General features: G+C 39.2%; 1 protein-coding gene across 1 annotated transcript in view; it reads left to right on the top strand.

Moving 5' to 3' along the window:
- The window catches only part of cspg4 (chondroitin sulfate proteoglycan 4), a 71,975-nt gene extending 59,401 nt beyond the window's left edge, over positions 1-12,574 (top strand). Inside the window, exons 7-11 of the mRNA XM_034149307.1 lie at positions 1,936-2,134; positions 2,982-3,113; positions 4,442-4,602; positions 7,141-7,324; positions 8,129-12,574. Coding sequence (XP_034005198.1) covers positions 1,936-2,134; positions 2,982-3,113; positions 4,442-4,602; positions 7,141-7,324; positions 8,129-10,005 — 2,553 coding nt within the window. The 3' untranslated portion in view covers positions 10,006-12,574. The remainder of the gene's footprint in view (positions 1-1,935; positions 2,135-2,981; positions 3,114-4,441; positions 4,603-7,140; positions 7,325-8,128) is intronic.
- Positions 12,575-13,552: the final 978 nt, after the last annotated feature.

Genomic DNA, 13,552 nt, shown 5'->3' with positions numbered 1-13,552 from the left:
AAATGGCATTGTGAGGATGTTACCATGCAGAGCCGCTATGAGCGTTGCTGTAGTCTTGATTTGAAAAATGGTTTATATTTCATTGACAAGGCTCTCACTGCTGTATTGTTTTCAACTAGATTGTAACTGTGTAGATCAGGGGTGTCAAACTTAAATACACAGTGGGCCAACATTTAAAAATGGGTACTAGTCGCTTGGGTGCAAGTTCATCAATGTTTGGGGTCAGGCTCTGAGCTGAGGAAACCCTCAGGATTGAGTGAAGGTGTGCGTGCAATATACCGGAGGGCCAGATCTAATAGGAATTAGAAATTATCCTGCGGGCCGAAATTAAATAAAGTCATTACAAGTCTTTAAAGTTATCTTGGGGACTGGGATAGGAGTGGATAAGGCAGGTTGAGAGAAACTGGAATCAACAAGAAAAAGTCAATAACACCACCTATACGACACGATTCAATATGAAACAATAATACTTCATTGTCAGAGAAAGGCGGACAATTTTCTTGAATCCCTGCAGCTCCATTTGCAGCATCAACAAGGACACATACTTAAGACAAGAAATACAGAAACAGATATTTAACACAACATTTCAATCACTGAAGACAACATGTTCAAGATTCTTTAGAGTATATTTGACCTGGGATTGACTGGGGCACAAAATAGTTTATTAGTCTTAACGTAATAAACCGTGGGACGCTGTATCTCCGTTTTGATGGCGACCATATGTTACTAGTGTTAGAACTCTTTAGGTAATAAACATTAAGGATTTACACATGCCACATAGCCTCAGTTAACGTCTACATATAACCGACTCTCAGTGATTGACACCTGAAGCTTTAATATATCGAACTGAGTCTTCTCCTCTCACCGTAAGGCTTCTTGGTCTTCATCCCGAGTCTTGAGAAAGAGAGCGTGAATGTCTTCAGAGATCGATATGTGCCTCTAACTGCAGGGCCCCATCAGCTCACCTTCCCCACTGATTCCAGCTATTTAAGAATGTCTTTCTGGGGATCTGGCCCATTTCTTTCAATTAATGCTCCTTTCAGCCAGCCAACCATTAGAAGTCCATTATAGCCCGCTCCTCCCAGGGAGAGTCATTCAGCCGCGCTCCATCTTCTGATAACAGGAGCGTCTGGACTGCCATGGAGAAATAATTAACCTTTTTAATTGTTTCTTCAGAGGTTGCTGTTTGATGCAAGGCTTTTGTATTTAGTTTCTTTTTATTTCTTTAATTCTTTTGTTTACTGTTTCTTTGGAAATGACGTTGATACTCTTTCAATCAGGAGAGACCGTTTTGTGATGTAACGATATATATTTATTGCCGGGAATACACAGATGCATGTAATGGTATTCGGTGATTAGACCCCGTTGTGCTGCGTTGAGTCACCTGAAATGACAACTGCGAGGAAGGGGAGAGAGCAGATTTAAAGGTTTAGCAATGCACTACGATAGGTTTGTGGGAATAGAGGCAAAGTGATTTCGCTGGGGAGTGACGCCCCCGATTTCTGATTGAGAGGAGAGAGAGTAGTAAACTGGGAATATGTGAATGAATGACTAAAAACGGTCTTCCTGGTTGAACTTGCGTTAAGCTTCATTTAGACTTACTACTATGTGCATGAGTGGCTGTGGCTCAAGAGGCCCCTGCATTCAACATGTTAATTTGTCCTTTGGCAAGATACTTAACCCCAGCAGTAGATTACCTTAGCAGACTGTGTCACATTGTATCGCAGCATCTATCTCTGTAGGAATGTGTGTTAATCTGTGAATGCAGATTTCTTTTTTTTTTTTAGGTATAAGCACTTTAAAGGGTGAAAACCGCTATTTAGTTCAGTTTAGTTTATTTGTTTATAGTGTCGTGGAGAGTCGTGGACAGTCCCCATTGATCAACTTTTCATCTGTGTTTCTCTTTCTCTCCCTGGTGTCTCTGATATCTCACAGGTTCTTGCTGGAGAGGAGGCCGATATCACCTCCAGCATGCTGAACACCGATGACGCAGACACCGCTGCAGAGAAACTGGTGTACAACGTCGAGTTGCCGACCAATGGGATGGTGGCGTTGAAAGAGGCGCCCGAGGAGGAGCTCCTGAATTTCACACAGTCTCACATAAACAAAGGGGAGGTCATCTTCATTCATGAGGGTGAGGACACTGCGATGTATAATAATATTAGACCACTGTCAGTCTCTATCTCAGAGAGCTTGTATTACAGCAGCATTGTATAATGTGTCATCTTCTTAGAAAGTGTCTAATAAGAAATCTGAATGCCTCCAAAAGTTAACAGTAATACAGTGGTTATGACCCATGACACTTTTAAACCCCTACTATACTGTATATGGTGGAAGAAGTGTATTTTACTCCAGTAAGAGAACGAATACCCACAGTTAAAATACTTTACTACTTATATAAATCTGCATTTAAAACGTTACATAAGTAGAAAGGATCTTTGTATAATCAGCTGCGTAAACGTAGTTGAAATATGAAAAGCAAAAGTGTTCATTTCACAGTAAATCTTTAAATGTGATTGTGACAATCTATTTTCCAGCTGATCCAAGAGGCTTTTCAAATAGTTTCAACTAAGTATGAGGATTTCCTCCTTAATCCTATAGTTTATCGCAAACATTAAAATTCAACACATAGCTACAACCAAAGCTGCAGTGGAGTAAAGAGTTTAAAATTGCCTCTGAGATGTAGAAAAGTATAAAAAAGCATAACATAGACAAACTCAAGTGAAGTGCAAGTTCCTCGAATTTCTAAGGAAGTATGTCATTAAGTTATTGTGCTTAGTTACATTTCAAGCATGGTCAAGATATCACCGTCATTTTTGTCCCTTTGTTGTGCCAAATAAGTGTGATTTTCATTAAGACAATACCCAGTTTTAAAATACCTTCTGCTTAGTAAACAATAAGTGGTGTATATAAATAAATAAGTATAATAATAATATGATATATAAGACCAGTCAGTCACTTCCTCTCCTCCGTCCCTGCAGGTGAGGAGTCTGGAGGCTTCAGTTTCACGGTGTCAGACGGAGAACACACGTCTCCTCTCTACCAATTTGTCGTCACAGCCAGACCTCTCACCATCACCATGGTAACGCAGGAGGAGCTCATGGTGTTTCCAGGTAAGACGCCAAAATCCTGCAGACTTTAAGTTGTGAAGACGGCAGTGATGATAGGATTACCGCTCGCTCAACCTATAGTGTTTGCAGCCACATAATGATAGGTCTTTTTTTTTACGATTGTATCTCAGACATACGAAACAAGGTCAGAAATAAAAAAACTGATATGATTGTGACAGTTGGTCGACTTTCCAAACACTAAGAAAAATACACCATCTTCTTTTCTCACTTCTTCAGTTACATACACGAACAAATGATTAAATTAAACATATTTAGGACATTAAAGACGATCATCAAATCTATGAAACAACACAGAAAATACAACGTTTGTCCAAAAATATTGATAAAAGAGGACTTTTTGTAGGTTGATTTAGTCTCCCTTTGTCCAGTTGTTTGTATTACTATCTTATGTTACATGTAAATTAAGTTATATAGATCTTTATTAACTACTTGTATCGTACAAGTTTGAAGAAAAATTATTGTAAAGAACACTTTTTTATTATTTTCTGCATTTCTATTTTGCAGCAGTGACCAAGGAAGCTTGTTGCTGAAAAAAACGATTACATTATTTAAGTCCGAATTTAATATTGAAAGTGCATGCACAGTAAAATCCGGAGTGTTAATTTAACACTCTGAGATGAGGACCATATGTTCACTGGCTCTCAGTGTTAAAATGAACTCTTAAAGTGTTCATTTAACACTTGAATCCCTCCCTTTAAGTCTTAATTTAACACTTAAAGAGTCATTTTAACACTGCCAGTGAACATATGGTCCTTATCTCAGAGTGTTAAATTAACACTCCGGATTTTACTGTGTGTGCTTCATTTTTTTACATAATACAAAAGGAACATACTCTCACTTTAAACTTAATCTTCCTTTTGCAGTTTAAATAGTCCCAGTACACCACAGAGAAGTTATTAAGTTTCAAGTGTAAATACTCTGGAAATAAAATGTACATTTATTTTTGGTTGTCAAAAACACCACGACTTCTCCAGATGGAACCTTTGAGAAGTTACTAGTACAGTGTCAACCTCAGCTCTACTCATAATAAACGTAACTGTAATGCATGACATATGAGAGGAGTTGTCACATTTTTGAAAGCTTGGATAAATTCGGGTGTGAACTCCAAATCAGGAAACTTTTCTTCACAGTAATGTGCATGAATTACTGTATCTGCTAAAGTTGCATGCAATTCTAGCCTGCTCAATTCCACAAGCTACACTGTCATGAGGCCATTTTCCACAACACTCAGTGTGTGTGTGTGTCTGTGTGTGTGTGTGTGTGTGTGTGTGTGTGTGTGTGTGTGTGTGTGTCTGTGTGTGTTATTACAGGAACAAGGCAGTCTATCACCAGTGCCAATCTGGGGGCCGTAACGAATGAGGATGGAAATGAGATAAGCTACTCTCTGACCCGCCCCCCTCGTTTGGGAAGACTCATCCTGGCCAACGACAGAAACCAATACGAGGAAATTACCCGCTTCTCACAAACACAGGTAATTACTTTCACTGTGTGTGTGTGTGTCTGTGTGTGTGTGTGTGTGTGTGTGTGTGTGTGTGTGTGTGTGTGTGTGTGCGTGCGTGCGTGCGTGCGTGCGTGCGTGCGTGCGTGCGTGCGTGCGTGCGTGCGTGCGTGCGTGCGTGCGTGCGTGCGTGCGTGCGTGCGTGCGTGCGTGCGTGCGTGCGTGTGTGTCTGGGATGGATGTGTTTCTTTTAGGAGACATTAACTAATTTCCTTTCCTCCCTTGTTAAAATGAATGTTCCACATTAACCTTTGAAGATAATAATACATCATTAGTAGCAGTGAAAAGTAAACATTAAAAGACATTAAGGGAATAACAATAATGAAAAAGATGGATTAAATGTTTTACAGGGAAAGCATCTCTTGATGGATTTTTGGTTGAAATGATCCGTTGCATTTAGGGTGCACTGTAAGTTCAACTGTTATTATTCATTTTCTTCTTTTCAAAAAGCTTTAATCCTCTCCACCTTCAGGTATACATTCCTATTAATAGCAGGTTTGTGTTACTAAGTAGTCACAGCTGTTAAAGGCTCTCGAGTCGTCTGCGTCAGAGAACGTCAGACAGACATATAAGAAGACATAATGCCACTTTAATGCATAAAAACGCAACTAATCCTCCTTTCAACACCGACTGGTGCTGCTGATCTCACCGCTCTCCCAGAGGTGGAAATTAAGTCATTTAAATGCTTGTGGTTGCAGCTCTTGACTTCCCTGCCTGTAATTTGTACTTTTAATATTGTAGATTTTACTCAGCATTGTGTTGTATTTAAATTGGAAAATTCAATGCAATAAACTCGATAGTACAGCTCACACTATTTAGATTTAAAGAGCCATAACTTTGTGTTTGTTGACAGAACTGTTAATGACTGTAAAGAATGTTTCACCTTTATTAATCTTACTTTAATCACCTAACAAGTAAAATGTGTTCCTTTCAGAGAAACAAATTAAACCGACCTATTACGTAGCTTGTGGAAATGTAACTAAATAGTAAAAGTTCTCCTTTACATAAATTACAGCCGTACCAAACATCAACAGACAATGATATATAATTGCAGTCCATTTTGTTCATGTTCCTCTTCTTCACCAGCAGGGGGCCTCATTGAATATGACTTCTTCAAGGTTCAAGGTTCAAGGCTTTTATTGTCATTGTACATAGTTACAGTGTAGTTATGTCGATGAAAATCTTAGGTCCCAGGCTCCTCCAACAGTGCAACACAATAAACAGATAAAATAGTGCAAGTAAATACAATAAAATAGAATAGAAGTAGTGCCATAAGAGTCTATATACAAGTGATACATGTACTTAGTGCCATTGTGATGGTTAGGGTCACCATAAGCATGTATATTTATTTATTTATTGATCTATAAATTCTTTTTTTTAATGTATATATATTATTTTAATTGTAATTATTTGGTTTTTTTTATCTGCATTTTTAAGGGAATTAACAGCATTTTCAGTTTTGACTGTACTGTGTTGTAACCTCACAAAGAAGAGAACATTAACACTTATTGGCAGTAAAATAAAAAGCTTTAGGCTTTATTGGCCTATGTGTTTTCTGGGTGTGGTTCCTGATTTCAAAGAGCCCCTTTCTTCATTGAGTGTGATTTATAATACTCAGATTATATAATCAAATCTCAATCTTTTACTGTTTTTACATAACTGTGGAATTTTTTTGCAATTAATAGATTTTGTTAACGCTTATTGAGTACATTGAACACTACACATGCAGTAGGCTCATGGCAGAGTTCTTCTGCGATGTGTGTTCTAACTATTGTCTCCATCCGACTTCCATCCCTGACATCTTGACCGTGCTTGAATGAGCATGAGAAAGAATTCTTCCCTGCTCTGTTTAGAGAGTGACAGAAAATCTGACACTACGTCGAGTTGAAAACCTGATTTGATGATTGGTGTAATTCAGTGTGTTTGTGTGAATGAATGAATACACTCTTCAGCTTGCTTTGTGTCTCTGTGTGTAAGAGGAGAGTTGAGTTCAGGACACAGTGACCTCAGAGGCCGTCACATCCCAGTACAGATGAGCCAAACCACTGCTGCCATTTGAGCTTTAACTGGTTCTTACAAACGTTAGAGGGAAAACAGCAATAAAATACTTTACCAAACTAAAATGTCTTTCTCTTCCAAATTACTGAAATAAAAAATAAGTCATTAACAAGTGACTGAAAACAGGAGCTCAAAATGCAAGCTCTTATTGACAAAATATTGACTTAAAAATGATTTCTTGTATAAAATGCTTGACCAAAATAAAGTCCAATTTTCTTTTTAAATTACTGGTACTAAATAGTTATTATATTTCTCCACAAGACACATGAGCAAGGATATGAAAAAGTGAACTACCTTTCAACTAACTTTGAAAATGTTTCTTTACATGATCATCTTATTCAATAGCGGCCCGTCCTAATGGGCAAAAAATAACATAATGCAATTATCAAAAGTTTTCGACAGCTCTGATTCTGATTCTGATTATCTTCTGATTTTGTTTCCCCTGACACACAGCTGGAGTCAGGCGCGGTGTACTATGAGCACCAGATACCTGAGGATCCTTTTTGGGTTGTGAGGGACTCCATAGATCTGACTCTGTCCTCCCAACCAGCCCCAGACGTCCGTCACATTTTGCCCATCACCATCTCTTACTACGGCGCTCACAGCAACATCTCCTCACAGCTGTGGAGGAACAAAGGTAGGATAAATTGTGTAATAACAAAATCTTAACATATCAACATATTTGCCACAATCACAGTTGTTCAAGTATTCCCCCAGATATTGAGATGCAGAGAAGATAAGTTAAGCCTGTGAAGCCCCATAATAGGTCTGCACCTAAAATAATAGTTGCAATCTGAAGGTTTAGTCTTTAGTCAATTTAATAGATGCATATTCAATCATTAAAACTTTATTCATACAGGGTAGACCGGCTTAGCGTGCATGATCTATTACAGCAAAAACCTGTTAACAGTCAAAGAAAACAAAGAGTCTTATTAGAACAGAAATCAGACAATATTGTTTTAGCTTGCCATATTCCTGAAACAGAAAAAAGACAATAATACTGAATACCGTGAAAAAAAAAATATTTCAAGTAACAGTCCCTCTGCTTATTTCATGTTTTTGTATTATGTAAACAATACAACATGGTTTGGGCAGAGTAACACTTTAGAAACTGAATAGTGTTGTGTTTAAACAGTAAAACCTTTTTCTTTTTCATTTTGGAGAATACCTACATTTGCATAGGATTTAAGTGATACCCTAGTTTAAGTGGGAATCACTGAATAGCACAAGTGTTATCATGTTATCAACTCTATTTACAATGTCACATGTTTGCAAAAATGTCCAAAACAACAAGCCGGTCCCTCCACCTGTCTTTCCTAATGTGCCAACATCCAAAATGAACTGCATGGTTTGCACCAAAAAACCTGTATGTCATTGATTTAAAATAGTAAATGATAGTGACATTTATCTTCATTTTACATTTTTGTTCCCCTTACTGTAGGTTTGGATATTGTGCAAGGCCAGAGGAAAGCCATTGACGATTCAATTCTTGACGCCTCAAATCTTCTGGCTATCCTACCTGAAGATAAGCGGGGCAATGTGGATGTGATTTTCAATATGAAGCATTTCCCTGACCACGGTCGTATCACCCTTGGTGGTCAGGACCTGTCCGGTGATGCCCAGTTCTTTAAGCAGCAAGACCTAGCTCAAGGAAAACTGGAGTATCTCCATGATGACTCTGGTGCTTCCTCTGACAGCTTCTCCTTCAGCGCCAGTCTAAAGTTTAAGCGTGAGTCTGTGGCCTCACCTTCGGATACGCTGGTCCAAGAGGAGGTATTTCACATCGCAATCAAACGGCGGGGCTCTGACTCCCCAAAACTAGTAACAGTAGACATGCTCTTGGAGGTTTTCCAAGGCTCCCTAACCGTTTTGTCCCAGAAGCAGTTTAACACTCAAGACGAGGACAGTTCGCCAGATGAGGTATACTACAAAGTGACAAAAGCCCCCAGCAACGGTCGAGTGGTTGACCGACTCACAATGGACCCCATCTCTGAGTTCACACAGGAGATGGTCAATCATATGCAGGTGGGCTTCGTCAGCGATGGCAGCCTTTCCGATGGTTCTATGGAATTCATCGTTTCGGATGGAGAACACCAAACAGAGCCACACACGATCCACATTGGCGTCCTAGCTCGGACCTTGCTTCTTGACAAAGCCCCTGAGATCAAGGTGAAGCAAGGCGATGATGAGACCCTGGTGACTGAGGAGATGTTGAAGGTAACTACCGGGGGCCCTGTTGAGGAGGACATCCTTTACAAGATCACAAGTGTACCTAAGTATGCAGCTGTTATGGTAGACCGGCAGCCTACATCCGCCTTCACCCAGAAACAGATCAAGGAAGGCAGAGTCAGTGTCCGCTTTGTAAAGTCCACTTCACCTCGGGACAGTGTTGCATTTGTAGCCCGTAGCAGGGGTGCCAATGTCACCTCTGTCCTCAACATCACGGTGCAGCCTCTGGCCAACATCGCTCAGGATCCTCTCTTACCTCAAGGCGCACTTGTTAAACTCGACAGGAAGCTTCTGGATGCAACTCCTTTGGCAAACAAGACAAGAACCAACCCTACGTTCACTGTCATCCAGCAGCCTCAGGGGGCTCGCTTTGTGTGGTCTAGAGGTCCTGGTGCAGGTCAGCCAGTGGACACATTCAGCCAAAAGGAGCTAGATGAGGGCCGCGTAGCTATGGAAATCCTAGAGAAGAGCCCTTCTGGATCACGAGGTAGTGTCATTCAGGATGAGGCCCGCTTCCTGCTCAAAGCCCATGGGGTTCCTCCGGCAGAATGTGTGTTTTCCTTCCAGACGGGCCCCTACAATGCCTCGGGGGTCTACCCTGCCACTCTGTTGAGGCTTCCCTTAGATGGCCCATCAAAGGAAAGTAATGACATCCCTGGGGTAGCCGGGTCCCCTCGATCCACTCAAGCTAGCCCCCGCTGGAATGGTGACATGGACAGGCCCAATGGAGAAGCCTCCACCACAACATCTGCAGGCGTTGACTCCGACAGGAATCCACATGTTTCCCGGCGCAGCAGCTTCTGGTCTATTCTCATCCCAATCCTGGTCATCCTTCTCCTGTTGCTGCTGGCAGCCGTCTTGGCCTACTACTTGATACGTAAAAACAAGACAGGCAAACACAACGTCCAGACGGCAGCATCAAAGCCCAAAAACGGAGAGGTGGCTACCGGCACAGAAACCTTTCGCAAAACTGACCCGGCCAATAACATCCCAATGTCAAACATGGACTCCAAAGACGCAGACCCGGAGTTGTTGCAGGACTGTCGGACAACGAACCCGGCCTTAAAAAAGAACCAGTACTGGGTCTGACACACTTTGAGATAGGACACAGAGGGAGGTGGATCCTCGAGTGTTTGGAAGTCTCCTTAAATCATTCCTCTCAGTATTAAAGACCTCTTGCCACACCAGTTTAGATGAAGATTATTTTTTGACACCATTAGTTATTTACTTATCTCAACATAACTGTGGACAAATTCTCAGGCAATGAAACACTGAATACGTATTGGCAAATAAAGAGGCAGTTTCTTATCCAAGGAGACTCAGGCCATGTCTATTTATTTTAGTTGTATCATTCCTCTTTGTCAAAGGGCACACATTAAGACATAAACACGCTGTGTGTTTGCAAAAAAGTATCCTGGGTGTGCTCCATCATTGTAATCCATATGATATCATAGGCCAATATTATTCATTTGAGTTGATAGGAGATTGAAAGTCTTTGTGATGATTTGATTTTTTAGTTTACCCGGAAAGTTGATAAGCCTTGTACATAGCTGAAGAGGTAAACATATGCTGTATTATCGAGAAAATGAAAAACTGCCTCTTTGTGTTTTCTCTTTTACTTTTCACTGTTTTTAAGGTACCATTTTATTGTGTTTCTCAGGGCTAAATTCAACTTAAAGAAATCGTTTTTTCAAAGCAATATCAAAGAATGATACCAATTTCATATTTGCTTATTGAAATATGAAGTAGCATCCAGAAGTTAGCTTAGCTAAGTCAAATGACCAAGGTGTTTCCATCCGAAAGTATAATTATCCATTACCAGCGCTTCTAAAGCTCACTACCCAACATGCTATATCTCTTTTGTATAATCTGTGTAAAAAAGTGACTCGCTGAATGTGGCTAGTTGGGAGAAGCTAGCTGTTGCATGTCTTTAGGGTTTGCTATGCTATGCTATGCTATGCTATGCTATGCTATGCTAATGGTTTCCTGTCCTGTTGCTTCATTTTGAACGGACAGATATGAGATTGGTGTTTACCTTGTTATCTAACTCTTAGTAAGAGAGCAAATAAGCTTAGGCTCTTAAAATGTCAAACTATTACATCACACAAGAACATTTCAGTAGTTTTACTTTTGTCTGGAAGGAAGATCATGTAATGAAAAGCTTGTTGCATTCACATACATAGGTTTAATTGAATTTAGCTCAGAGTAACGTCATCGTCGTCTATCACATGATATTATTGTTGATGCTTCCATAGTGCTTGTAAATATTCACTGGACTGGCACAGCACTGACATCGAAACCACACGGTACACAGTTAGCAGACCGCAGGCAGAGGTCATTCTGGTAGCATCGGTCTTTAACACATCCGTAATGGCTGACAGGCCGGGGTGAGGTCATCTACTACTGGGATGTTTCCAGTTTCCTAGTCTGCAATTAACAATTTATTAATAAAAAGACAGTTAGTGCTGGGATGGGGATAATGAAAGGAAATACTCTGCTGTTTAGGTTACATTGGTGAAGCAAAGGAAGACATTGACAGAGTTTGTTTTTCACAGCTATTCTTGATTTTAAGCATTCCATATGTAAGCTATTGAAATCCTGAGATTTGTTTTTTTTTACTTTTTACTCTTACACTTATTTTGTATGTTGAAGCTTAAAGGAGCATTACTGTAAAAATACTCCTTTTTGTTCCTCATTCTTTGTTGTCACTCTGACTTGTGACGGTTATCTTGTTTTTGAATGTTGAATGAAGTAGGTGAATTAGAAAGTGTAGAAGAAGACTACGGTGAAGAAGAAAGTGTTTAATGAAATATCAGATAACTATTTTGGATCCACTAAAGAAAAAGAAAAGACTCAACATTTATATTTTGAAAACTGTTGGACTATTTGCTGTACATTTCTTTTTACCATACTGTATGTCAATGACGACTTATTCTTTGTTAGTCATTTACTGAAAATACAATAATTCCTTTGCAGTACTCATCGTGTATTGATCTTCTATTTTTGTAGTGTGTTCAAGCGGAAAATATAAGAAGAGATTTTACAGCACAGAGCTCAGGAAGTGATGTGTTTCGGGAGACTATGTATTTCCATTGACATCGCTTACATCAAATCTAAATAAAAGTATTGGTTTCTCCTACAGGATACCACATCCACAGCTTATCAGTTTTATGTGTACATATTTGTTTTTTAAGTAAGGTTTTTGCGCTTAATTCATGTCTTGAATCATATATTTAGTGGATATCATGTTTGTCGTCGAAGGTACTTGTACATGTAACTACATTTAATTTGATCAATCAACTGCTAAATATGTCTTTGTTGGTGTTTCTTTTTGTGTTTGTCTTTGCAGGTGCCCATCACTCTACTCTGTCACTCTTTTGTTTTCTCCTTACAGCTGAGATCATGGCATATTTTCATCACCACACCTCATTCTTTTCATTATTTATTATTTCTGACCATCCCCATACATCAAGTCATACTCAAATGGTGTGCTTTGTCAGAGATTAAACTGTAATCTGTAACAACAGGTGCCTTTAAAAGATAATAACTCAAAGAAATGTTTAGATTTTTGAAAAGAAGTAATGTCTATTGCTGCAGAATGCCTCCGAGCTTCTTCTCGGCACTAATTGAAATAAAAACGTTCATGCAACAAAACCAGCGTTAATTGTTTTCAGTCAGTGACTCTTTAGTTATACTCAAAGCTCATTTTATTATCTAAATAGTTTTTGATTGGCCTTTTTATCCAATTAAAATGTTCATGAATCAGATATCAGATCATTTTATCACTTGAAAGTGCTGAGAAATGACTTTGTGCGTTCATGCCTCAATTACTGTAATGTATTACACTCTTTCCTGGGCAGAGGCGTTCTTCTTAGGATGATATAATGCAGGGTGTTATCTTGTTACACAGACAAAGTGCATGGCCGGTAATCATTGCCTCCATTGAAGAACAATGTAATTTGAAACCTGAGTTATTACTGAGGGATATTTCTGATTTAGATAGATAGATAGATCGTACTTTATTGATCCCAAATTGGGAAATTGTTTACCGGGAGCTGCATGCAACAGGCAGCCACCAGCACGGCGCCTTACGCACAAGTGACATTTGTTCATGTCTCTTGTCGACTGACCAGAGCATGCATTTGCTGTCTTTACTTATTAACTTTAGTTCACTTCTCACTATTAGACCTTACAAATTATTCACAAAAAAGTGACTTGTGCACTTTCTTGCTAGTTTGATTTATGTTATATCTGTTTTAATTCAGTTTTTGCTGATGTCTGTATAATATTTTAAGCTTACTGCTTTCATTTTTAAGCAACTTTCGTAAAGGAAATCTTTACTTACTTAATTGTTTCTGTCTGGTCTTCATTTAATTTGTCTTTCTAATTGTCATAGTCGTGGATATTAATAGCATGCACGGAGTTGCACATTACATTTGATTGACTTTAGGACATTATATGTTCTCTTTTCTGAGTTGTTTGTACTAGTTATAAGCATTTTATTTATTACAAATCACTTCGCTACTTTCACATTACATATTGACACTATTCTGTAAAGGCTGTTGAAATAATTTGTATTGTATTATTTACATATAAACACAGTGTTATATACAGTGATGGCTTGGGGTAAATGTGG

Source organism: Trematomus bernacchii, unplaced genomic scaffold (assembly GCF_902827165.1).
Source record: "Trematomus bernacchii unplaced genomic scaffold, fTreBer1.1, whole genome shotgun sequence".
In the NCBI taxonomy this organism is placed as follows: domain Eukaryota; kingdom Metazoa; phylum Chordata; class Actinopteri; order Perciformes; family Nototheniidae; genus Trematomus; species Trematomus bernacchii.
The sequence above is the reverse complement of the archived record's forward strand: the minus strand, read 5'-3'. Positions and strand labels throughout refer to the sequence as shown.